The sequence below is a fragment of the Musa acuminata genome, chromosome BXJ3-4, assembly GCF_036884655.1.
Source record: "Musa acuminata AAA Group cultivar baxijiao chromosome BXJ3-4, Cavendish_Baxijiao_AAA, whole genome shotgun sequence".
In the NCBI taxonomy this organism is placed as follows: domain Eukaryota; kingdom Viridiplantae; phylum Streptophyta; class Magnoliopsida; order Zingiberales; family Musaceae; genus Musa; species Musa acuminata.
This window is the reverse complement of record NC_088352.1, coordinates 47,834,466-47,858,014: the sequence shown is the minus strand read 5'-3', so window position 1 is coordinate 47,858,014 and position 23,549 is coordinate 47,834,466. Positions and strand designations below refer to the sequence as shown.

General features: G+C 44.5%; 5 protein-coding genes across 5 annotated transcripts; 2 read left to right on the top strand and 3 right to left on the bottom strand.

Moving 5' to 3' along the window:
- Positions 1 to 48: 48 nt before the first annotated feature.
- LOC103983321 (tetrahydroberberine oxidase-like) lies at positions 49 to 1,914 on the bottom strand. Its single transcript, XM_065149148.1, has one exon. It carries the CDS (start codon positions 1,827 to 1,829, stop codon positions 159 to 161), a length of 1,671 nt encoding a protein of 556 aa, XP_065005220.1. The 5' UTR covers positions 1,830 to 1,914; the 3' UTR covers positions 49 to 158.
- Positions 1,915 to 2,267: 353 nt separating this feature from the next.
- Positions 2,268 to 5,873, bottom strand: LOC103983322 (putative disease resistance protein RGA3). Its single transcript, XM_009400544.3, has one exon. It carries the CDS (start codon positions 5,762 to 5,764, stop codon positions 2,369 to 2,371), a length of 3,396 nt encoding a protein of 1,131 aa, XP_009398819.2. The 5' UTR covers positions 5,765 to 5,873; the 3' UTR covers positions 2,268 to 2,368.
- A 4,663-nt stretch (positions 5,874 to 10,536) lies between these two features.
- On the top strand, positions 10,537 to 13,518 carry LOC103982288 (protein BZR1 homolog 2). Its single transcript, XM_009399179.3, has 2 exons — positions 10,537 to 10,991; positions 12,409 to 13,518. Exons 1-2 carry the CDS (start codon positions 10,776 to 10,778, stop codon positions 13,204 to 13,206), a joined length of 1,014 nt encoding a protein of 337 aa, XP_009397454.2. The 5' UTR covers positions 10,537 to 10,775; the 3' UTR covers positions 13,207 to 13,518.
- A 1,036-nt stretch (positions 13,519 to 14,554) lies between these two features.
- On the top strand, positions 14,555 to 15,892 carry LOC135634633 (transcription elongation factor 1 homolog). The gene is made up of 5 exons (XM_065145079.1): positions 14,555 to 14,669; positions 14,835 to 14,841; positions 14,878 to 14,948; positions 15,562 to 15,583; positions 15,677 to 15,892. Exons 1-5 carry the CDS (start codon positions 14,564 to 14,566, stop codon positions 15,735 to 15,737), a joined length of 267 nt encoding a protein of 88 aa, XP_065001151.1. The 5' UTR covers positions 14,555 to 14,563; the 3' UTR covers positions 15,738 to 15,892.
- Positions 15,893 to 21,758: 5,866 nt separating this feature from the next.
- On the bottom strand, positions 21,759 to 23,061 carry LOC135635918 (heat stress transcription factor C-2b-like). Its single transcript, XM_065147383.1, has 2 exons — positions 22,589 to 23,061; positions 21,759 to 22,499 (listed from the first exon to the last, which is right to left on the bottom strand). The coding sequence occupies exons 1-2, from the start codon at positions 22,844 to 22,846 to the stop codon at positions 21,888 to 21,890; spliced, it is 870 nt and encodes a 289-aa protein (XP_065003455.1). The 5' UTR covers positions 22,847 to 23,061; the 3' UTR covers positions 21,759 to 21,887.
- Positions 23,062 to 23,549: the final 488 nt, after the last annotated feature.

The following is a 23,549-nucleotide window of genomic DNA, read 5'->3' as shown; positions in this document are numbered from 1 at the left end:
TCCAATAATCATAAAAGGACAAGATAGGAATTTAAGATTAAAAAATAAGCTTAAAATTATGAATTTTTTAGTGGTCTTTATCTCCTTCAAACAAAACATTAAGATTGCTTCCAAAATGTGGCCTTACAGATACCAAGATTTGCTTGGCGACGACGAGATCACAGCATGTACTTGATTGGTGACCTCTGATCTGAAATCGACATGCTTGTGGAGCAGATCTTCTGTGGCCTCTTGCCGGTCTCAGCGAGAAGAGGCGGCACGCTCTGCTCGTTGCTGAAGAAGTTATGGGGATCCACCTCGCCCTTCACCATAGCCAGCCTTCGGAAGTTGTTCTTGAAGTACCTCTCACCCCACGCCATGGCCTTCCGGTAGCTCGCATTGCCCTCCTCGTTTCTTCCCAAGTCGAGGTCCCTGTAGTTGAGATACGCAGCTCGAGGGCGTTTGGAGACGTACGGAGTCATGAAGCGGAACATGCTCCTGATCCAGCCCAGATGCTTGGTTGACGCTGCGACGCCTTCATCTCTCCATGTTGAGAGGTAGAGGATGATGAAGAGATTCCCCTTCCTGTGTGGGAATGGGATGTCCGACTCCGAGATCTCACTCATCCTCCCTCCCCAAGGATCCATGTGCATGGAACCCGTAGCTCCCTCCTCGGAGAGCCTCGCCCAAATGGCTTCCCATCCACTCACCGGGATGGGCTCCGTGACGTAGTCGGACTTGCCTTTGTTGAAGTCCTTCGGCTGCAGCTCCCTGTTCACCAGAATCTCTGCAAGTTCTCCGTTCGTGTAGCCGGCGGCGTAGACTGCCGAGTCGATCCAGCTCATCTCTCTGCAGTCATTCCTCTCCACGCCCAGCGCCGGGAAGTGCTCGCCCATGTGTCGGAGCAGCCCATCGCAGTGCCCGAGAAACAAGGACTTGAACGCCGCCTCCACCACCCTCCGATCTCCTCTGTTCACGTGGACGATGTCAACCCTGAGGAGTAGATCCTCGTGGAGCTTGTGAGCAGTGTTCTGCCATCGGTGAACGAGCTCTATCGCTCCCTGCTCCATCGTTCGGCGAACGGTGAACACGCTCACAGTGGCAGGAACGTGGACGAGCTTCACCTTCCAAGAGATGATGATGCCAAAGCTGGCTCCTCCGCCGCCTCTTATGGCCCAGAAGAGGTTCTCGCCCATGGACTCCTTGTCCAAGATCCTGCCGTCAGCATCCACCATCTTGGCGTCCAGAATGTTGTCAGCTGCGAGGCCATACTTCCGCGACAAAGGACCGAAGCCGCCCCCGCTTAGGTGGCCACCGACGGCGACCGTCGGGCAGACACCAGCCGGAAACCCAAGACGCCCGCTCTTCTCTGCAACCTTGTAGTACAGTTCGCCGAGAGTAGCACCTGCCTCCACCCATGCCACGCCATGCTCGACGTCGACGGTCACCGAACGGAGCTTCTCTAGATCGAGCAACACGAAGCTGCTGGCCTTCTCGGATCGGTAGGACAACCCTTCGTAGTCGTGGCCCCCGCTCCGGGCTCGGATCGGCAGCCCGTGACTCCTGCAGCATATGACCGATGCTTGGACTTGGAACTCGTCGGCCGGTGCGACGATGAGGAGGGGCTTTGGCGTTTCAGAGGATGCGAACCGGAGGTTTTGGATGGAGGAAAAGAGGAGGGAGGAGTAGTCGGGGCTGTTAGGGAGGTAGAGGAGCTGAGACAAGTTGGTGGTTGGCGAAACGTGGGAGAAGCAACGGAGGAAGCTTTCATGATCTGACAGCGAAGAGACTGAGAAGATGCAGAGACACGCAACGACAGAAAGCGAGAGATAATAGGAGACTGCTGCCATTATTTCCTCTTTCACTTGTTCTTCCTCTTCTTATATATTGTCACTTTGTCATCCATGACCCGTAAAGGTCTCAGATAGGCAAGTGTTGTCAGCCACAACCCGTGACCTTTCTAATGTTGTTCATCTTGGCAGAAACCACACCGGTGGAACTCTTTCCATCAGTGTGCGTCTGTGGATACCACCGGCGGTGTCTTTCTTTTCATTATTGGCAGAAAGTCGCATTCTCTCATACTTATCGTGCCCGACCCAATAAATAATCGATATGTTTGAAATGAAAAAGGAGATCCACGCGGATCACATGCCATTTTATTTTAGTGAGATTGATGAGAAAGAAGAGTGAATTATTTTATAGGACTTGATGGATCTATTATTATTAATTTAGATCTAAGCATTTCAATTGAGTAATACATATCCATTTTTTTTATATGTATGTGTATTTTGTTTGTATTGTGTATATAGAAAAATATACAGGAGAAATCATGTCAGAGTTGTATCCATCTCATGGCCGAATAGAGAGCAGTGAATCGACTGAATCCTTGTTAATTTCCACCGGCTTCTTCTTGTATCACCTCTCCATCAATCTCGATTCGAGGGATGTGCCTGATACTTTCCCAGTTGCTGCCACCTTCCTTTCCGCAGCGCCCCTTGAGCAGGGGATGACATGATGCGATTTCCAACACCTTCAGCGAAGAAGGCAGTCCCTTCTTCGGCAATGACTGCATCTGAGGGCAGTTTGAGACGATTAACTTCTTCAGGTAGCGAAGACCTCGTAAGTTCGGGAGGGACCGGAGATTGGCACAACCGTTGAAGCACAGAGTTCGGAGGAAGGTGAGATCCTCAAATGCCTTTTCCTGCTCGGTTGTCAAGGAAGTTATCTCGAGGCAATTGTGGATTTCTAGATTTTGAAGGGAGGCAAGGTTTTTGCTAACGGTTAGTCCTGTGAGCAACGAGATGTCACCGACGCTGAGAGTTTGCAGCGATGACAAGCTGTCTTCTTCCTTCAGTGATACACAGAATCCAGCGATGAGCACAGGGCAATTGTAGATGCATAGTGATGAAACTATTGATCCAACTGGTGCCGTCCTGGTGTCATCAAAGTACGGTATCCAGAATCCATGATCCAAAACGGTTAATTCCGTAAGATTGCAAGGTAAGGGAGGCAATATCTTGAGCTTGTTGCAGTCCTTGATCACCACACTCTGGAGATGTGGAAAGAATCGTCCGTCTCCCAAAAACTCTTCGAGCTCGGGCATGCCATCGAGCACCAGCTCCTCCAGGCGTCTAAAAACCTCGCGACCAGGACCCAAGAGCTCCCAGCCAATGCTCTTCGTTGCATGCAACCCCTGTATCCAGAGTACCTTCAGCGAAGGCAGCTGAGCGAGAGGGGGGAGGGATTCCCAGCGCCTGCAACCACTTAGATAGATGATGTTGAGATCGGTGAGCCATTGGGTCTTTAACCAGCTGGGATATGTGGCACCTCTACAGCCCATGATCTCTAGCCTCTTGAGATTTGGATGTGGCCGAAGGCCTTCAAGAACTTCATCATCGTCATCATCCACCACCTGATTCCTTTCACCGGATTGCCATTGTAACTGCAGAACACTAAGATGCTCTTTGCCGTTTAACATGGCCTCACTTGCCTTGTTCTTACTCTCCACATTCTCTAGATTCCTCACGTAAAGGGATCCTCGAAGCTCGTTCAGGTCCCTCAACTCTCTTATCGTATACCCAGCTTCGGTTCTAACTTTGAAAACTTGTAATCTCTGAAGGCAGGTCAGTCTCCCGATCTCTGCTATGTCGGAAATTAATTGATCAGCCGCAGTAAGATGCCGCAAACTTACCAGGTTCTTCATGTCCCGAGGTAAACTACGAAGCCTGCATCCGTTCAGGTTCAGCACTTGTAGATGGTAAAGCCTGCACAGAGATTCCGGCAAACACTGAATCGAAGTTGACGAAAGATTCAGGAAGCGCAAATGTATACACTGGCATATTACTTCTGGCAGATTATCCATCTTGCAGTGAGACAGATCCAATACCCTTATGTGTTTCAAATCCCTGAGGACATCTACAAGAAGACCATCATCGAGGCCCGACCGGAGGACTCCGCTGAAGGAAATTAGAGTGCGCAGGTTATGAAGGTGGTGGTGGTACACATCTTTAACCATGACAAGCTTTTCGGCCTTGATGGATAGGTGACGCACGGATGGTGGAATGTTGGTGGGTTCATCGTCTTCGACTATGATGCATTCATCTCCGGAAACAGACTGTGCCAGATCGTGCAGTGGGTCATGTATGCCATAGAGTGTGACGAATTCCTTATTCTGCACTTGGAAGAATGATCTGCGCATCAAGTCATTCATGTAGTCTTGTCCTGCATCCTCCATCCTCACATTCTTGTTTCGGGGTTGGATGTACCCTTGTGCCATCCAAAGGTGAATCAAGTCATCAGACTCGAACTTCCAACCTTTGGGGAATATGCTGCAATACGCGAAGCACCGCTGCAAGTGAGCGGGTAGGTTATAGTAACTCGGTTTTAGGATTGGTATGATATGATCCCAGATGTCATTTCTCACCAAAACTGAGTTCCATTCTTCGGCATCCATCTTGTTCTTTCGTAACCTTGCGATTGCCTTTGCTGCGAGAGGCAACCCCTTCAGTTGTTGAGCGACTTCGCTTCCAATCCTCTCCAATTTGAGTTGTTCTTCGTGATTCGCATCACGAAACGTGTGTTCCTTGATCAAGGACCAGCAGTCTTGATCTCTCAGACCCTTCAAATCGATCGAGTGCATCGTACCTAATGTCTCAGACACCGTTCCCGATCGTGTTGTCACCAAGATCTTGCTGCCACTTTTTCCTGCTTTCAGAGGAGCTAAAAGCTTATCCCATCTTTCCATCTCAGATAGCCTATTATTCCTCTCGTCATTCCACACATCATCCAGGACGAGCAGAAACCTCTTCCACGCTACCTGATCCTTGATCGCTGTTTGAAGCCGATTAAAGTTGGTGACACTTGGGTGCTGAAGATAATCACCGGATGATGCACATTCTAGGATCTCTCTCGTGAGCTCGGTATCATCGAAGCTATCAGAGACGCAGACCCACATCCTCAGCTCAAAATGCCGAACGATTTTAGGATCATTATAGACAAGTTGTGCGAGAGTAGTTTTTCCAACCCCTCCAATGCCGACTACGGGGAGAACCGAGACTGGTTCATCGTTGGATCTCATCAGCAGCAGCAGGTCAATTAGATTTCTGACTTCGTCCTCTCGTCCGAACACCTTGGTGCTGATCAGTGAGCTGGTTGCGCCTTTTCTGGTGCTTTGCTTCGGGCCGCTACTGCAGCGATCCAATTTAAAGAGTGTGATGGTCTCGCTCACACAACAACTCACGTGATCCAACCTTTCGATTACGCTTCTTATTCTAGCTTTAGTGATCCTATCCCATGCCAGTTCAGGAGTGCCCGGGGGCCTCGAATTGCTACATGTTCTGGGAGCCGAGGAAGCAGCAGCTGCCTCCTGGTTGGAGGCGCTGCCGCCGCCTTTGAAGCTAAAGAAACTTGAAGAAAGGAGGCCACCGGCTCGGGTGGCCACATCCCTAGCAGCCTCCAAGTTGGAGACAAGGAAAGCACTCACCGGACTGCTGCTTTCACCGTCCAGTTGCTGTTGAAGGCGGCGATATTCTAACTCGTCGAGAAGGTCTTCGGCATCATAAGCGACGTCTCTGAGCTCCTTCATCCACCCGACCAAGCCGTCGGATTGGGTTTTCTCTGCGCTGCTGAGTACCGATCGAATCCTGAGCATCGCAACTCGCAGCTTGTCGAGGTCGTTGCCTATGCCGGAGTTGGCCGCCCATGTTTGGAGCTTAGAGGAGAGGAACTTGTCGAAGATCACTTGGATGAACCAGCCGCCGATGGTTATGTAGGATGGCACATCCATGCGGAGGGATCGGAATGGCTACAGTCACCACCACGCCAGCGAAAGAGGGAAAGAACCAGAGAGGAAAGAGGGAAGGGATCGACTGTGTCTTCCACAGCGGACGAAGCTAACATCTAAACCTTATCCCACCTACTAAAGCATTTCGGCCTCTGTGCATCACTGTCGAAAAGGTGGTGGAAAGGTCAGCAATAATAGTTTCTTTGATAAATCCATTTAAAATCGGTTAATTTCATTACTTTCGTCTAAATATAAATTTCTTGACCTGTAACTGTTAAGGACTGCACTTTGGGGGCTATCAGACAAGGATAGAAGAGATTTACGTATTATATTATAGTGTAGGAATCATGTGTAAATATTCATGTTTAGAGTTTTATTTGACCTTTAATCCTTATTTTATGTAAAATATTTATTGTTAAATAACAAGAAAATTGCTATCGAATTTAGATTTATTGTCATGTCACCATGCCACGTCATCGATCATGTCAACGTTGACCACACCACGTCACCACCGAGTTGCAACAGTCGGTGATGACCATTGACACAGCGGACTACATCACAATCTACACAAAAAAAAAAAACTGCCTTGCCATCACTTATTGTGCCACGTCATCATTGACCGGGGTTGACTATTGCCGCATCATCATTGACCACTACCACGACGACGTTGACCACGGTGTTGACTATTGCCACATCCTTCAATGCTATCAAACCCGACCTCATTATGATTGAGCCCAAGCTTTGCACCCAGCGCAGATTTGAGAGACCCAATTCTGTATAAGCCTCCAGTGAGCTGACTATGTGGGCTCAATCCATACATTGGCTATGCAGGCTAAGTTAGTGGTGGGCTTGTCCCAGTGTCAGCTCATGAGCAGTAATAAAATTAGAATATAGATAATAAATTAATATATAGAAACAATAGAATAGTGCAGCAAATCATAAAAATATAGAACGAACACTAGAAAATTTTATAGTGGTTTAGAATTGATGAGTTATGCATACAATATAAACTTAAATAAATTAAGATTTACGATATATAATAAAATTTATCATGCAATTTATCTGTTTACTTTCCAAAATGCATCGTGGTTATATTCAAGATGATGATGGTACATCTTATTTTGTATATACGTGGATGCATGAGATACTTGATATTATGTTGAGAGCAATAGACTAGTATTAATAGGGTGATTTTTTTAGTATAAGTATTATTGAACTTTCGACTTAAGACATTTTTTTATTTTTTTTTTAAATTCATAATTAAATAATAAATATTATTTAATTATATGTATGTCATATATGTCCATGTTTTTTCCCTCGTTTTGTTACCTAATCGATCGCATCAATCTCAAAGCAGACACAACAGCGAATTACCAAAATTACCCTCTTCTGTAAATCCCCTCACATTCTAACGGAAGATTGCGCGGTGGCATATGTGAAATTTAAGCACTACAAATCCATGCGCTTTGCCGTTGGATCCCAGAAACACGAATCATGAAGGAAACGAGAAGATATCTCCGCCTTACAGGTCTACAAATGCTTGCATCGATATTAGTGTTAATTGCTGTCATAAACATGCTGCTGATTGTAATTCTATGAACAACAGCCACAGCTTTAAGATTAGGCTACAGAGGGTTGGATTAGTAGTCGAGAACGGAAATGCTGTGTTGACTTTGATAGATAGATTGAGATTTGCAGCGTTGAGTGATGGAAAGAAAAACTGTATCGATCAATAATACAAAATTTTTGAGTGAAATAAATGTCGTCAAAGTCTGTCGGAGAAAAGAGAGAATCTGATGATGAAGCTAATGGCCGACGCCGGGGCTGGGGACGGAGCGCGCCATCTCCTTCGTGTCGTTTTCGCTGGCGCCATGACTGCTGCTCGGAGGAGATGGTGGTGGGAGAACGCTCTGCATCAAATCAGCTTTCGAGGGAACCTTCCCCTTCCCCAAGTGGATCAGCTTTCGTGCCTGCGGAGTTGGTGCAAGAAGGAGAAGGTAGACGAGCAGAAGTGGCGTTGACGTCTTGTTGTATGAAGCCATGGAGGAGAGGTATGTGTATATGTCTGTGTGTGTGTGTGTTAAGTCATGGTGTGGCCTTATATCGATGAAGGTGATGAACATCCCTCTCTCTCTCTCTCTCTGGGGATGCTGATGGAGAATAGATGGCACAACAAAGACAAAGAAGGGAGTGAGAGAATTGAGAAGCGTGGGGAGGTAGCTAATTGGCGTAGTCAAATGGATATGTGTTATTGTGGTCGTACCTCCGTTGTCTCAACCTTTCTTCCCCCACGCTCACTCCATTTCCAGTAGTCACACTTTGGAACTCATCAAACCAACCATTCAATTCATATTAGTTTAATCCAAAGTATTGGCATTTTCATGTAGTCGATATAATATACACTAAATAGATGCCAAGAAATAGCTTGCCTTTGTCCTCATTAGATTCAAGAAATGAGTTCACGGAAGGAACAAGAAGAAGCTCTTCCTTCCAAGCAAATGCAAGTTCATGTTCCTCATGCCTCTTCCTAACCACATAAATAGTTCTGGGCACAACTGTGGCGCAGATTGCGGAGTTGATTCAGCGTGGAAGACACCTCCGGAGGGAAGTGTTTCTTAATGATGGATGGAAAGGGAGAGACAAAATCCCCCCAAGTAATTAATTGTCCGACATCATTGTTCTTAAAGAAAGAAAATGTAATTGATCTTAAGAACGAAGGAACACATTTTATCTAATTAATCAATCACAATCACTTGCCTACGAGGAAAACTTATCCGGATTCCTTTACATATCATCATATCTGGTGTGTCCTGGAATCCACCGAAGCCTCATCATTTGGTGATGTGATTTCATTCACACATGCAGGTTTGGGAGGAAGTTGATTAGACCCCCCCCCCCCCCCCCCCCCCCCCCCAGTTTGTGACATCAAATGGCCACATATGCACAAAAGATACGTAAGTGTCTGCACTGCACACCATCATCATCCAAAGTGATCACTATGCTGCCAACCTTATACTCTTCTCTCTCTGTCTCTCTTTGTTTGTGGAAACAGCTCACCCATGTTTCATGGTGTGGAAGGAGGAATATGTGAGGTATCTTTGTGGACCATGTGATCTCGACTCGACTCGATCCATGCCAAAACTATCCACATCTAGTGTTGAATTTGCATAACTTAGAATATAAGCTTAATTCATGTACTGGATCGAAACAAATATGTACATAATATCACCATCCATCGTAGTTATGGACATTTTATTTTGAGATCTACATGTGAATCGAGATGAGTCTAGCTCAAAATTAATATTAACATGCAAGAATCCCTGCGTGCTTGCATGCAGCCGAATGGACTTCATCGGCTGAGGTTTATGGGCTGCTGATGCCCCATTAATGGCTCTTTCTAGGTCCATTGTCGCTCCATTAGGTGGATTTCAGGCCCATTGTCGCCCCATGAGGTACCACCTCAAGGAGTCATCGTCTTCGTTCTCGGTTGTGGTCTCGTAAGAATGACAGTAATGGCGTAGGAGTGTCCGAGAATGTTGCACTAGCATACACAGAGAGAGAGAGAGAGAGAGAGAGAGAGAGAGAGAGAGAGAGATCATCGCCTGCTGCAGAAACTCTTCCAACGTTTCCACTGGATGCTTCTCCGTATCTCGATCAAGTGTAGGTGGTGTGTGTTTCTTGCCTCGGGGGTGGCGACTTCACCCGCCTGGAGGCATGTAACCCCGCCGCTGCATTAGCGCCGCCCATCTTTCCGTGTTGTGGTCCCCTTCTCCTTCGTCTCTATCCTCGCGTAGTCCCATGGCGCTCCCGCTCCTGGTTGGGCCCCTCCTCCCCTCCCCTGGCGCCGATCACGTGGTGGACGAGGTGGGTGTGTCGTGCTCCGTGGTCCCCCCCACCCGCCCGCCCCGACTCGACCTGGCGCCGCTCCTCGTCCTCCGCCGTACACCCTGCGCCGTAAACGCCGCCGCTGGCTGGTCCCACCGCAGCGCTAGCGAGCCAACCCGACCAAGAACCACCCGCTTCGCCTCCGACGTCCGCCCGTGCCGGACCCACTCGAGAGGCGGCTGGGCCCCAGTCCCGCTTCTCCGCTCCAGTCTCATTGATTTGGCCTCGCAAAATAAAAGACGCTGTGCCGTCTCAGACAGGAAGTCGCGGATGACGTCACGAAGACGTCTTCTGCCTTCTTCGCTGCATGTACGCGGTTACGTTGCCAGCGAACTCAGATTTGGTGCTATCTGCCGTCGTCGTCACCCACCGAGCCTGCAGCTTAGGCTCTGATGAACAGGACTGCTTCCATCTGCGTGGTGTCGGTGGCAGGCGGCGTCGCTTTTCCGTGTACCATGCGCCACCTCGAGAGCCGGGAAAGCTCTCCTGTTTGACCGTGACTCACTTTCCTAGCAGCGTCCCACCCTGCGTTCTTGTCGTCAGGTGCGGATCGTATATCGAAATGGGCGAACACCACCTGCCGCTCCGCAGTCCCTCTTTTCAGCGGGCGAATGATGTCGTCTGCGGCCAGAAGTTGCAGTCACCGACTTCTGCCTCCCGATGCCGCTGCCGTTTTCTCCTCCGTCCCCTTCCCAGCTTCCGAACGTTCCACACTAAGTCTCACACGAACTTATTATTGTTGATGATAAACATCATAATGTGGATCCCAGTAGCCGGGTCGAATCGTAAGGCAGGTAATTGAGTGGGTGGTCCTAGTTACCTTTTTCGTAATTAATCAGAAAAGAAGGGGTGATAACTAGCAGCACCTGCATTTGACTCATCTCGAGGAGGAACCGGGAGTCGGACTCCTCCTGTTTCCTCTGACTCCGGACGTGCCCGCGGCCGCCCCCGCCCCGACCTCCTCAGAGCCCCAACCCCTTCTTCTTCTTCCTCCTTATTTCCATCTATTCTTCTTTGGGGAGCTCGCGACGGACGGGATCGGGCGACCGAAACACACCGTGTTGGGTCGAGGCCAGATCGATCGAGGCGCGGGGGGTGGAATCGTCCGAGTTGACGAGGTGGGCAGGGGATGACGTCGGGGACGAGGATGCCGACGTGGAGGGAGAGGGAGAACAACCGGCGGAGGGAGCGGCGGCGGCGGGCGGTCGCGGCCAAGATCTACACGGGCCTGCGGATGTACGGCAACTACAAGCTTCCCAAACACTGCGACAACAACGAGGTTCTCAAGGCCCTATGCGACGAGGCCGGATGGTCCGTCGAGCCCGACGGCACCACGTATCGCAAGGTCCCCATCCCTCTCTTTTTTCCCCCTATATTATAATTACCAAAATAATCGAAAGCCGGCGCACGCGCCGCTGCGTCGGTGAAGTTCTGGTCGAGATTGGCTTCCACCGGCGCAGGTTAGCGAAGATCGTCCGATCTGCGCGCCTCATGCAGCTCATTGTCTCATGTGACCTGGGGCTCGGTCTGGATCACATGGGCTTCCTTTTCTTGAATTCTTTCTTCACAAATGAATGAAGGTTTTAATTTCTAGGGATCTAATACCTACTCGGCTACCCAGAAGAAAAGTTTGCATCTTTGTATGTTCCTTTACCACCGGTAAAAACATAGTCTGATTTCATCCTTTTGAGACAGCTTATGCGAATGGATTTTTGCTTCGAGGAACATATGTATGCTGTGTCATCGTGTGTTGAACTCAAGTTCAGTAGCATCGAAATGATTGGATTGTCCCCCTTTCTGTTCTTCAATCAATAGAGCCCTGGTTTTTATTCTTCAAACAAGTCAGTCCTCTTTGGATTCTTCGATCTTGTAAGCTACATGTGATGTGCATTGTATCGAAAGAACCTCTACGGAGCATTTCCAAAGACATTTCCTTGCTAGGTTTGTACTTGATCTATGTGACAACAAGTTTGCGAAAATTGTACAACTTTGATGAGTTAATTAGTGGTTAGCACTTCTTAGATTGATATTATCTATAAGTTGCAACAATTCACAGTCGAAACAAGTCAAAAGCTTTTGGCGAGCATTTTAGAGCAATGCAGTTGCTCTAAAATATTGAAAGGATAATCTATGTTCCTCTTTATTTTTCCTTTGATTTCCCTCTTGTCTCCAAGGTAAAAGCCATTGGTTTCCTATGATATTTCACAGTCAACACAGAACAATTGAAACCAATGGAAGAGGCCAAAGTGTTTCAGTGCCAGAAAAGGGTGGAAGAAGCTCACCAGTTTTGTCTGCAGCACATAAACAGCTTTCTCATCACTCAACTGTCATTTTGTTTTATTTATTTTACATCATATTTTGTCATATATTATTTATTTATTTCAACTCCACGGTATTTATGTCTTGCATTTACTTGTTTATGCCTCTCATTCTGGAAGATTGTGCTTCTGAGTCGTTTTACTGTAGTACTACTATCTGATGTCTGGAAGTTCTAGTTTAGCTTTAGCTCATTGATGAGATCTTTGCAACTGCGAACAAATAAACCTGTGTGAGTTATTGTCCATTAAATCTATCTTGAGTTCTCAAACCATCGATCAGGATCCAAGCATTCTATGTAGGATGCAGCTTATTTCATCTTTTGCATCAGCTGTGAATGTCTTTTGACTGCTAATTTGAGTCCTCGAATGCTGATATATTATTTTCAGGTCTTCTCATGGAATTGCTTTATCTCTAACTATGGGTTTCGCATTTTTTTATTGCAGGGGTGTAAGCCTCCAGCAGAGCATATGGATATAGTAGGCGGTTCAAATTCACACAGCCCATACTCTTCTAACCAGCCAAGCCCATGTACTTCATACAACCCCAGCCCCGCCTCTTCATCCTATGCAAGTCCTGCATCTTCATCCTACATTGTTGCTACGAACAATTCTATCAATGCTGCTGATGCAAACTCCCTCATCCCATGGCTTAAGAATCTTTCATGGACTTCCACCAGTGACCTAACCAGGTTTCTACACCAACATCCTTTCTCCATGCATGGTGGGTCGATAAGTGCTCCTGTAACTCCACCACTGAGTTCCCCAACTGCTCAGACTCCCCATATCAAGTGTGACTGGGATGGTTCAAATGCTCAACCATCATGGACCAATACAAGCTACACTTTCCTACCGAATTCGACTCCACCGATTCATGGTCATCAAGTCATTCCAGATCCTGCTTGGATTGCTGGACTCCAGATCGAGACCGTGTCTCCTTCATCTCCCACCTTCAGCCTTGTTTCATCAAACCCATTCAGTTTTTCAGGTGGGGGGTCCTCGAGAATGTGGACACCGGGGCAGAGTGGTACCAGCTCCCCCGCCTTACCTGGTATGCCACACAATGTTGGTATTCAAATTTCCGATGGCATTTCTCAGGAGTTTGCATTTGGTAGCAGCACCACTGATGATAACCCAACAGCGACATTAGTGAAGCCTTGGGAGGGGGAGAGAATCCATGAGGAATGTGGATCAGATGACCTGGAGCTTACTCTTGGAAGCTCAAGGACCAGAACTGATTCCTGATTGATCTGAAGAGACTTCATACTCTGGAAACACTATAAGCTCATGTTATTATCCATTCTCTGATGTTTCCACAGAGAGAGAGAGAGAGAGAGAGAGAGAGAGAGGCACAGGAGACCATCTAATGGTTTCCACCAAACAACCTCCATCCCTCTTTCAGGTAGTTGACATTTTTTCTTTTTAATCTTTAAGTTGGAAGTATTTAAATGCCACAATGGTGGATGCCAATTGACAAAATTGCTACTGCCCAAGTTTGCTTTCCCACTCTGTAATCAATCTTCATTTAAGCTATCAAGGAACATTCTGGTTAAGTTACTCTGCTTCCTTTGTACTAATGCATATTTCCTTTGTGTTCTGGTTTCTCTCTCTATAGTTTTTACAACTATGTCATTAAAGATCAAATATCACATTAAACAGAAGACAACATATCAGCAGAGCTCTTCAAACCTAAGATGACTCTTAATTAAAATAATGCTTTACTACTTAGTATACTCATGCTACCCTGTGGATCTACATTAACCTCATTAATCTAATATTGATGTCATATTTGTCCTAATATTTCTAAATCTTTTCCATATCGATGTTCTTTATAAGAAGGAAAAAATGTTTATTAGTAACTCGGGCTTATCATACGGCCCACTAAGCTACCGCCCACTTAAGCTACGGCCCACTTCAGCTGGCCACGTTGCCGACGTGCTCCCTATATAAACCGCCTCGTCCACCACTCCTCCGCGGTTCGATTCCTCGATCTCTCAAGAAGAGGAGGGAAAGCCCCTGCGAGGATTTGAGGTGATTTTGTGACTCTACTCCCTTTCCACCACTCGATCGATTTCGATCCTCCGTTTCTAATTTGACTGCTTAATTAGAGCTTCAGGTTCTGTAATTAGGTTTCGTTTAATTTTTTTCCCCCATCGTGGATTTTCGTCTCCCGCGAGTTGTTTTTATGATTCTGGCTTATTTCTCAGTGAGTTAAGATTATATTCTCCTTTTCCATCGCTTAATTTTATTAGATCCTTCGTTTCGTATCCTATTCCTGTGTTAATTTCTGAGCTTGAGGCTCTAAATTGACGGCAGAGTTAGGGTTTCAGGTTCTATGATTAGGGTTTGCGTGAGTTGTTTTTATGATTCTTGCTCATTTCATAGTGAGTTAAGATTCTCCTTGTCCATCGCTTAATTATATTAGATTCTTTCCTTTCCTTTCCGTTCCTATTAGGATATTTGTCCTTGCGATCCGCATGCACGGTGCTGATGGTTTCGAGGTTTTTGAGTGCCCAGGGTTTCGGACTTTGGTTCCGATGTTGCGAACGATTACTTTCTTGGGAATTATTTATGCTCCTTTTCTTGCAGTTACTGAAGTAAGATGGGGAAGAGGAAGTCGAGAGCAAAGCCGCCTCCTAAGAAGCGAATGGACAAGCTCGATACTGTCTTCTGCTGCCCATTCTGCAATCACGGCAGTAGCGTCGAGTGTGTCACATGTAAGTATGTTGAGATATATTACATTCAATGCATTCTTTCACCAAGCTTTGCTCCTACCCTTCTTTATAAGGTTGCTTGTTTTGATGTATGCAATTGCACAATAGTGAAAAAAGGAACTGCAAATGGTAGGATCGTTCTCCCTCGTAGTTTTTTAGGCAGAATGTAGATTATAATCTTTCGATCGACCTTTTTGTGCAGTGACATGAAGAACTTGATCGGTGAAGCCTCATGCAGGATTTGTCTGGAAAGCTTCAGCACTACTGTCACTGGTATGATTTATTATTATGATTATTATTATACATTATACAGAGTCACAGAGTATATGATTTATGCTTATTATTATTATCAGACAAGAAAATTGTAGTTCTGCTCATTATACAGAATCACCGACTATGTTGTGCACCACATTGCCTTAGGAAAACTTTCCCATGAAAACTCAAGCAGTGGATAGTTATTTTGATGTGCGGTTTCATTTTTAAGTGCTTGTTTTTTTGCTGATGAGACATGTGTCATATAAACCCTTTAAGAACATAGAAAACCAGAACTCAAAAAGAGGCTACTTAAAAAGACAAGTTTTTGAGGTGAACCAATGAACAGATTGTTGGTTCATCCATAACCTTGAATCTCCAGGTGCATAGCTCGACTCATCCAGTTTTGACCGAACTATGAACCACGGGAAGCAGGTCGATGGGAAATGTTTGTCTTTAGCTTCACAAAGATGTTTAGGTTTGCCCAGAATTTTCCTACTGCAACGCAGAGATGTTGGTCCAATATATGGGGAAGAAAAAGGCATTTTGCAGTGCTGTGTAGTGTGTTCTTTTATCTTTGAACGTTCATCTATCTGACCCCTCTATCTTTTATCTTTATTTATTTACTGTGCAGCACTGACCGAGCCTATCGACATGTAAGTTGATGTCTATCGTGTACTGGTACATGTGGATGACGATATTTCCAACCATCACGATGACAAGGATTATGATGGTTTTGACTTTTGCAGATACTGCGAATGGATTGACGAATGCGAAAGGGTCAACAATCCGGAAGACGATGGTGCTTGATCATCGTGGCTTGTGGATGTATATATGATGATATATACGCTGGTGTTGTACAATATGTCATCTCCCTGGGTTGTGTGCCTGATGATATCTGGGGGGTACTTGCCTACGGATTATATATATATATATATATATATATATATATATATAGAATTGAATAGCTTAATGTACAAAATCTGAGTATAATTTCACTTCTTCAAATAAAAAAAAAGAGTGCAACAACCTCGCACTCCACAACCTGAAGCAAACAACGCTCAAACTATCTGAAAAGATGCAATCACAGCTTTCATAAGCATCACGCATACCAACTCCTTGCAAAAACAAATGTTATAAGAACAAGAACCACAAAAGATGCAGGGAATGATTACTTATAAGGGTTAGGGAAGCAAATACAAATGTTATAAGAACAAGAACCCATGACTGGAACACGCAATCAGATCACCAAACCTATGAGAACAGAAGAATCGAATTGCTTTGCCCAAGATTGGGGCTCTTGCTCACAATTACAAGAAACGCAATGATCAGAAATCAAACGAAGACATCCACAACATAACGAGTGGCGCAGGAACATTAGGGGATCAAGGCGATCGATAGCGGAGAGAAGAGAGAGAATTCGAACCTTTGGGGGGCTCGGACGTGCTTCAACGGGAGGAGCCAATCGAGCAAAGGCGCAGAAGAGGAGACGAGACAAGGGGTTCATTCTTGGGGCAGGTGGGGCTTTAAGGTTCGATGGAACTGTGACGGCGAGAGAGAGAGAAAGAAGAGGGGGAGTAGGTTCGGGTCGAGGGACGTATCACCGACTGATTGCATCAGGCAAATCCGACGGCAGAGGGAGAAACAGCGGCAGTGTCATGCCACCTCACCCTTGAACGGTGAAACGCATCAGCAAACATCGCCAAAGCCCTTCTTTGAGGCGAGGGGCAAAAATACGTATTTGCCCCTCTCTCTTTAAACTATTTCTCTCGCATCATCGATGCATCACGCCAATCCAACGGCAGAGGGAGAAGCAGCTCCATCATCATGCCACCTCACCGTTGATATGTAAAACGGGACTGCAAACACGTCGCAACTGTAATATATCAGTCATGAAGCACGCGTGTAGCAACGTACTGTGTTGCATTAGACGCGAAGGAACTAAAGATGATCGTGCAGTGCCTTTCACTGTTGAGAAGCTGTAGAAAGTTCATACAACCTGCAGTAAGCTGAGAGAGAGAGAGAGAGAGAGAATTAACCCTCTTCTGTTGTGATGTACCCGGTGCAGATCGATGTCACCAGCTAAAAACAGCAGTGTTTCATGTGGAATCCTACAGCCATACTCGGAAACATCACTATCTCGACATGGAAGAAATCCTAGCTATTTCGTAGCCACACTCACATGTTCACGTAAAGATCACTACTCTCTTTGCCATGCTTTGGGTTAACAAGATGATGTTCCATTAATTAAAGCCACATGTTGCTGCAAGTAAAACCTAATAATTCACGGGACCAACCTGCCTTAGTAGTTGATGGTGGAAGTACCGGCAGTACCAACTCATCCTACTACCTGAGCCGAGAAGGCCACATAAACAAAAGTACAGGAGCTTCCACTAACTCCCTATAGTCGTCGATAAAGGATTTGCCCATGATCCCTATCTATCCCGACTTCCTAAAAAGAATCGTAAGACTTACTCATCGCTAATACCATGGCTAAAGAAAAGGTCACATCCTCGCATTAATAATCAGTGTCATGGTTCGCCTCCCCCACATCTCCCTTTTGGATAATTGAAGAAGGGACCACTCCCTGCTTGACTCAAAGCAACTAAAAAGACGGACATGGAACGTCGTTTTGATCACCCAGTATCGACGTCAGTCTCGGGACGGCACACCGATAAGCTGCCTCCATTAATGGCCCATGATAAGCTGGGTAGGAGGGACCCACACCAATCCTCATCCTTGCTGCCAAGCGCCCAAGTATAAAAACAAAGCCCCAAGCCAAACAAAGGCAAGCGAGTGAACACCACACTCTCCTGAATACTGCTAACTTTCTCCTTCCCAATCCCCTTGACTTTAGCATCAGATGGGTCACGTCGGGATATCTCCTGACGTTGACCTATCATGTAAGATCCCCGATGCGGTTGAGGAGGCACTGCGAGATGACTCCTCCACTGGTAAGGTGGTCCGTTCTACCAGACCAGTTCACTCTTTCCACAAGCGGGAAGCCCCAAGCCAAATAAGGGCAAGTGGAATCCCCAACATAGCTAAGGAGGTACTACGAGATGACTCTCCCACAGGCACAACGGTCCATCCTCGCTCCCTCCATAAGCGGGAAATCTGGGTCAAACAGGGGCAAGCAGGATCCCTAACATGGCTGAGGAGACACTGCGAGACGACTCCATCATGGGTAAGGCGGTCCATCCTCCCATATCATTTCACTACCTCCAAAGCTCTTCACACTAGCTTTTAATGCTAACTCTCTATGCTTGTGCCTCGTGCCAGCTCTCCATAATAATTCTCCACCTCAGCTCTTCGGGAAAGATTTACACTTTCAACATTGAACCAAGTCAAGCTAATTAGATATGATAATCTAATTATATGATCCTATCTAATTATGAAAAGATTTCTTAGGAGATGATATTGATAAGAGAACTTCCTAGAGAAGAACTAACTCAGCAGATTATTAAGAATATAGATATTCTTAATATCTCTTAGTCCGTATTCCATCGCTCCTAATAGTGCTGTGACAAATATAAAAGAGAGGAGATGGTGCGTCTAATTCTCCATGCAGATCAACATTACTATCACTATTGGATCCGACGATGGTACACCTACAAATTAGATAAAGACTTTCTGAATGATATCAAGAGGTACACATCATAAATTTGATATATCGTTATTTGATTTTAATTTCTAGCATTAAAGCTTTTTATATAATAGTAGCATTAAAGTTGAGATCAGAACTATGTTTTCGAAATCAAATACCTTAGATCCTATTTATTAGCACCCTTTGCTTGCAAAAAAATATTATTTGGTTTTGATTATTATGCTTAAATTATTCATGTATATTATTGCTATATTTTTTTAGTCCATCATATTGCTTACTTGCAGGTAATTTAAGGTTTATTGTATTTGATCAATGGATCATCATTGACAACTTACTATCCATGTTAGTATTGTTGAATGTGACAACCTTCGAATGTTACCAACTTAGTCATGGGTAGTGACTACATACATAGCGAAAGCACCGCGGGATGCAACAACCTTACGATGGCTATGGTGGCTATGTAGTATCGTTGAATGCAGTGATTACAATTACATCGCATACCTGATGCAACGATCGCGAAAAGGGAAAGAATTTGGGTTTTGATTTTAAAATTATGATTTTACCTTTATAAATCTTTTTATTGTTCTACCCTTAAGAAACTATATAATTTTATTATATCCTAACAAAATTATAGTTTTACCCCTTCCAAATTAAGATTTTTTAACTTATGTCCTCAATTATAAAATTAATCAATATGATTTATTTTTAATTACATTTTTTATTAGACCTTATCATAATTGTTTGATTAGATTTAGAGTATATTAAATAAGTTTTGATAAATTTAGGAAAAATCAAACTTTGATTATTATTTTTATTTTTTTTTGACTTATTTAATTGGGCTAATTTAGCTTAATTTTAAACATGTCTAATTAAATAGGATTGACCGATCTAATTTAGGGCTTCATGCATAATTAAAAAATAAATTATTGTCTTCTTTTATAATTTTCTCACATGACTTATTTTTACATATGATAATTAAACTTCAATTATTATTTTTGAGGGATTTGTTTAGTTATTCATATGTTATATTTATTTTTCATAAAGACATTATTTATCTTTTATCATGATTATAATTATCATATGAGTTCTTATTATGTTGATTAATATTTAATAATTATTATAGTTATTATTTTATTATTATTAAACTATTTTGATGTAAATTAGATTAAAGGATACTTAATAAATATTATTTGTAACTTATGTCACCAAGTTTTATCTGAGTGACAATTGTTCAAGTGACTGAGGATAATAGATATATGGGATATAAATTATAATAAATATTTTATCAAGTATTAGTCCTAAATGATATCAATAAAATAATTTCATAATTACATACATAATTATGAGATTTAGATAATATTAAGAGAGAATCTACATAAATAAAAGAACTGGCTACACTTAATATGATGATACTCGAGGGATCTAAGATAATATCCTCAATATGACTTGATAATACTACAAAACTTAAAGTATGTCTTACCAAGTGTACTAGCAGAATGATATTACTAAAATATAAAATGATACTCTTATGGACATAATTAGGAATATGATGAGCTATTCTTTTATATCTAAGTGGGGGAAGTTCTTAAGATAATTATGTATATCTTAAATGGGTTCCTCGTAAGTTGATTCTAACAATCCATTTGAGTTATGGACCGATATATTTCCTAAATAGAGATATATACATATTTAGAGTTATCTCACGTAGATGAGAATTTTTAATTCACATGGAAAAATATAGGATCAAATAACTATATTTTAAAAAATTATTTATTATCTAGAAAAATCTAGAGGATATAGATTTTATTGACTTGATCACAATATGAATATAGTAATATCTGGTAATATAAAATTCTTAGAAACTAACAAAATTAGTTGAAGTAAAAAATATCAAAAGATCAATTTGGATATCGAAGAGATACAAATCGATATTTTTTTATCATTTTCTATTCGAGATATTAGTATTACTTAAATCACTAAGAGAATTGATGATGGTAAATAACAAAACAATATTGATGAACTCTCATATGATATTGATGTCGTCTCTTGGAGGACAATCACGACCGGCAGTTTTGAGAAGATATGAAAGAGAAAAGAGATATGTCATTTCTAATAATTATATGATACATTTATAAGAATCAAATTATGACATAAGAATAAAAAGAGACCGATTATCATTTTCAGTTATAAAAAGTAACGATTCTAAAAAGTGATATGATGCGATGAAAAAAGAATTAAATCGATGAATCAAAATGAAATTTATTGAATTACCCAATAATTATATCAAATGACATGAAACTAGACTTGTGGTCAAATATTTTTCTCATAAAGAATATATCAACTATAGCAAGGTATTTTCTCTAGTTTCTAAAAAAGATTCGTTGAAAATTATTATGATATTAATAATTTATTATGATCTTGAGTTATGTTAGGTGAATATAAAAATAATATTTATAAATGAAGATCTAGATGAGAAAATCTATATGAATAAAAATTGTGTGTGGATCAATTTTTTTTTTAAGTTTGATTTTCTGAGAATGTCTCTTATTCAATTTATTGATCGACAAAGCATGTACCGGTAACTATATCAAGCCAATTAGCTTCTAATTAAGTTTTACCACTAGTCTCTCTCCTGTCTACTTTTTCTTTTCTTTTTTAAGTAGAAACAAACAAAAATCAAATCGACTAAATCGCTGTTACGTGAGAATCATTTGGATTTATGCTTTCAGATAGATAGGATGACTTTTTTGTGAAGGAATAAAAGCATCACACTGTTCATATTTATTACCGTACATTTCCAACCTATCAGAAAAACAAAGCAAAAACAAATAAAATTAATCCAACAATTCATCTTTATGCCTTTTGTTAGCCATTCTCTCGTTTTCTCCATCAACACACCCCTTCAGGTTTATTCGCAACGCATGTTGGTTCTGCGAACCCATCGACTTACAGGATAACATTACTCACCAGCGATCACTCGGGTCAAATTGGTTCTCGCCAGGCGTCCCGATTCCTCCGGCACGAGGACCCATCAACAGTGCCCCGTGTCTTATCCCACTCCAACAGTTCTACTTGGACACCGAATATTTCAGCCATTAAATCCAGCTTCAGTTCTCTCATGGACTGCAGTGGCAAGACGGCATCGAGAAGACGCCATTCTTGCAACATCTCATTTGGTAGGTAATATGCTGATCATATATAGAACTCACATGTACCCAAAGACCAAAGGAAAACTGCACAGCTTTATTTGCGTGCTAATGCCAACAGAAAGAAAGAAGGAAAGATGCAAAAAGCAAGGGAAGAGGATAAGATAGATACATTTTGACTCCATGATTATGAAGACAAACCGAGAGCTAAAACCCTGTGTCCAGATGGAATGAGAAGGGATAAGCTGCTGATCCAACACCAACATCCACCTCCATCCCTCCATACTCACTCCCCGCCCACGCCGGACCGCCGTACAACCCCACGGAGTCGATGGTCCCCAGGAACTCCTCCTCGTCCCCCTCCGTCATGGCCTGTCCATCGAAGGAACAACCACCGCTGCCGCCTTCCATCTCCAGCATCCTCTCGTCGCCCCCCGATCGAAGCCGGGCCCGCTTCTCCCCTGCCTCGATCGCGTCCGCGGCCGCCGCCGGCCCCCCGAGGCGGTGGATCAGCTTGGGGTCCCCGGCCACCTTGACCAGGAAGGCCAGCATCTGCCTCGGCCTGCGCTCCGTCTCCTGCACCCTCCTCCACATCCCCTGCACCGTTTCATCTATCCTCCGCTGCTCCTGTTTCAGCCTCACTACCTCCGCCACCACCCTCTCCTCTTCCTCCTCGTTCTCCTCCTCCTCTCCCCCTTCCTTCTTCTTCTTCCCGCAGCCGCTGTTCCTCCGCACTATCTGCTTCAGCAGATGCATCTGTCCTCTCAGGAACGACGCGTGCGCGAACTCCCACCGATCCGGATCCACCTTCCGAAACCCCTGCGTTCAACAACATACAGACCGAGTGAGTTCATGCAACGCGATGCTTCTCGTCACGGAATATATGCCGCGCGTGAGATTGTCCTCACATAAGTGTTGAGCTGGCGAACGAAGCTGGAGAAGTTGCTGTGCTTGAAGTGGGAGGGAAGGAGGGACTGCGAGAAAGCAAAGGGGTCGATGACGACGAAGCTGTTGTTGTCGCAGCCCCAGGCGATGACGGCGTCGGTGGAGGGGTCGTCCACCATGCGGTACGTCTTCAGCACGAAGGGGGCGGCCACCGGTCCTCCTCCCCTTCCTCCATGGCGGTAGCGTTGGTGGTGAACCGTGCTGCGGCTGCCGTCTTCCATGTCGATGCTAAAGACAGCGGGGAACGGACTGCACGGAGTTGATACCGCGGATGATTTGCCAAACACGGGAAGAGTAGGTAAAGAAGAGGAGGTGGTCTTGTAGTGGCGTTGCGGCCGGGGGGGGTCAAAAGCTAGGCGACAGACACCGGTACGTCATCGGCCGCGTGTCCCTCCGTCCCGACTCTTCCATGACCCCGTCCAAGAAAAAGGAGACGGAGGAAGAGCAAATGACAAAAAGACAGTGAAAACACTCGACCTTTTTTTGCATCTCCTCCCCAACGAGTGAGGTCAAAACAGGGAGTGTGATCCCCTAAGTCGAAATATTTTGCCCCCTCGTTCATCTCTTTACCATATCTTTGCTTTTTTCTGACAATGGTCCGGCCGATGCCTTGTGAGCCAAAAGATGGCACAGTAGGTGGTGAACGCCGATTGCTCCACGTCCATGGCAGGGACAGAGCACACCGCGACCCACCACCGCTCTACGCTGCGAGCATCTTCCCGTACCTAAACCGCTACAAATCGGGAGGCAGAGGTTTCAGCTTCCAATGGCTTCAGCCGCCTTACAAGTGGACTTCAATCTCCGTGGTGCCTAAATGAATCTCCGTTTGCAGCGGTCGACTCCCGAGTGGAAGTGTTTCTTTCACGTGGTGGTGTAGCCAAACACACGCTCCCATCATGTCCCCTTTGTTGGGATCTTACATGG

Coding starts and splice junctions, on each gene's coding strand:
- LOC103983321 (XM_065149148.1), bottom strand. CDS start 1,829: ATGGCAGCAGTCTCCTATTATCTCTCGCTTTCTGTCGTTGCGTGTCTC.
- LOC103983322 (XM_009400544.3), bottom strand. CDS start 5,764: ATGGATGTGCCATCCTACATAACCATCGGCGGCTGGTTCATCCAAGTG.
- LOC103982288 (XM_009399179.3), top strand. CDS start 10,776: ATGACGTCGGGGACGAGGATGCCGACGTGGAGGGAGAGGGAGAACAAC. Junction 10,992..12,408: donor ACGGCACCACGTATCGCAAG/GTCCCCATCCCT, acceptor TTTTTATTGCAG/GGGTGTAAGCCTCCAGCAGA.
- LOC135634633 (XM_065145079.1), top strand. CDS start 14,564: ATGGGGAAGAGGAAGTCGAGAGCAAAGCCGCCTCCTAAGAAGCGAATG. Junction 14,949..15,561: donor CTTCAGCACTACTGTCACTG/GTATGATTTATT, acceptor TTTACTGTGCAG/CACTGACCGAGCCTATCGAC. Junction 15,584..15,676: donor CTGACCGAGCCTATCGACAT/GTAAGTTGATGT, acceptor TGACTTTTGCAG/ATACTGCGAATGGATTGACG.
- LOC135635918 (XM_065147383.1), bottom strand. CDS start 22,846: ATGGAAGACGGCAGCCGCAGCACGGTTCACCACCAACGCTACCGCCAT. Junction 22,500..22,588: donor TTCGCCAGCTCAACACTTAT/GTGAGGACAATC, acceptor TGTTGAACGCAG/GGGTTTCGGAAGGTGGATCC.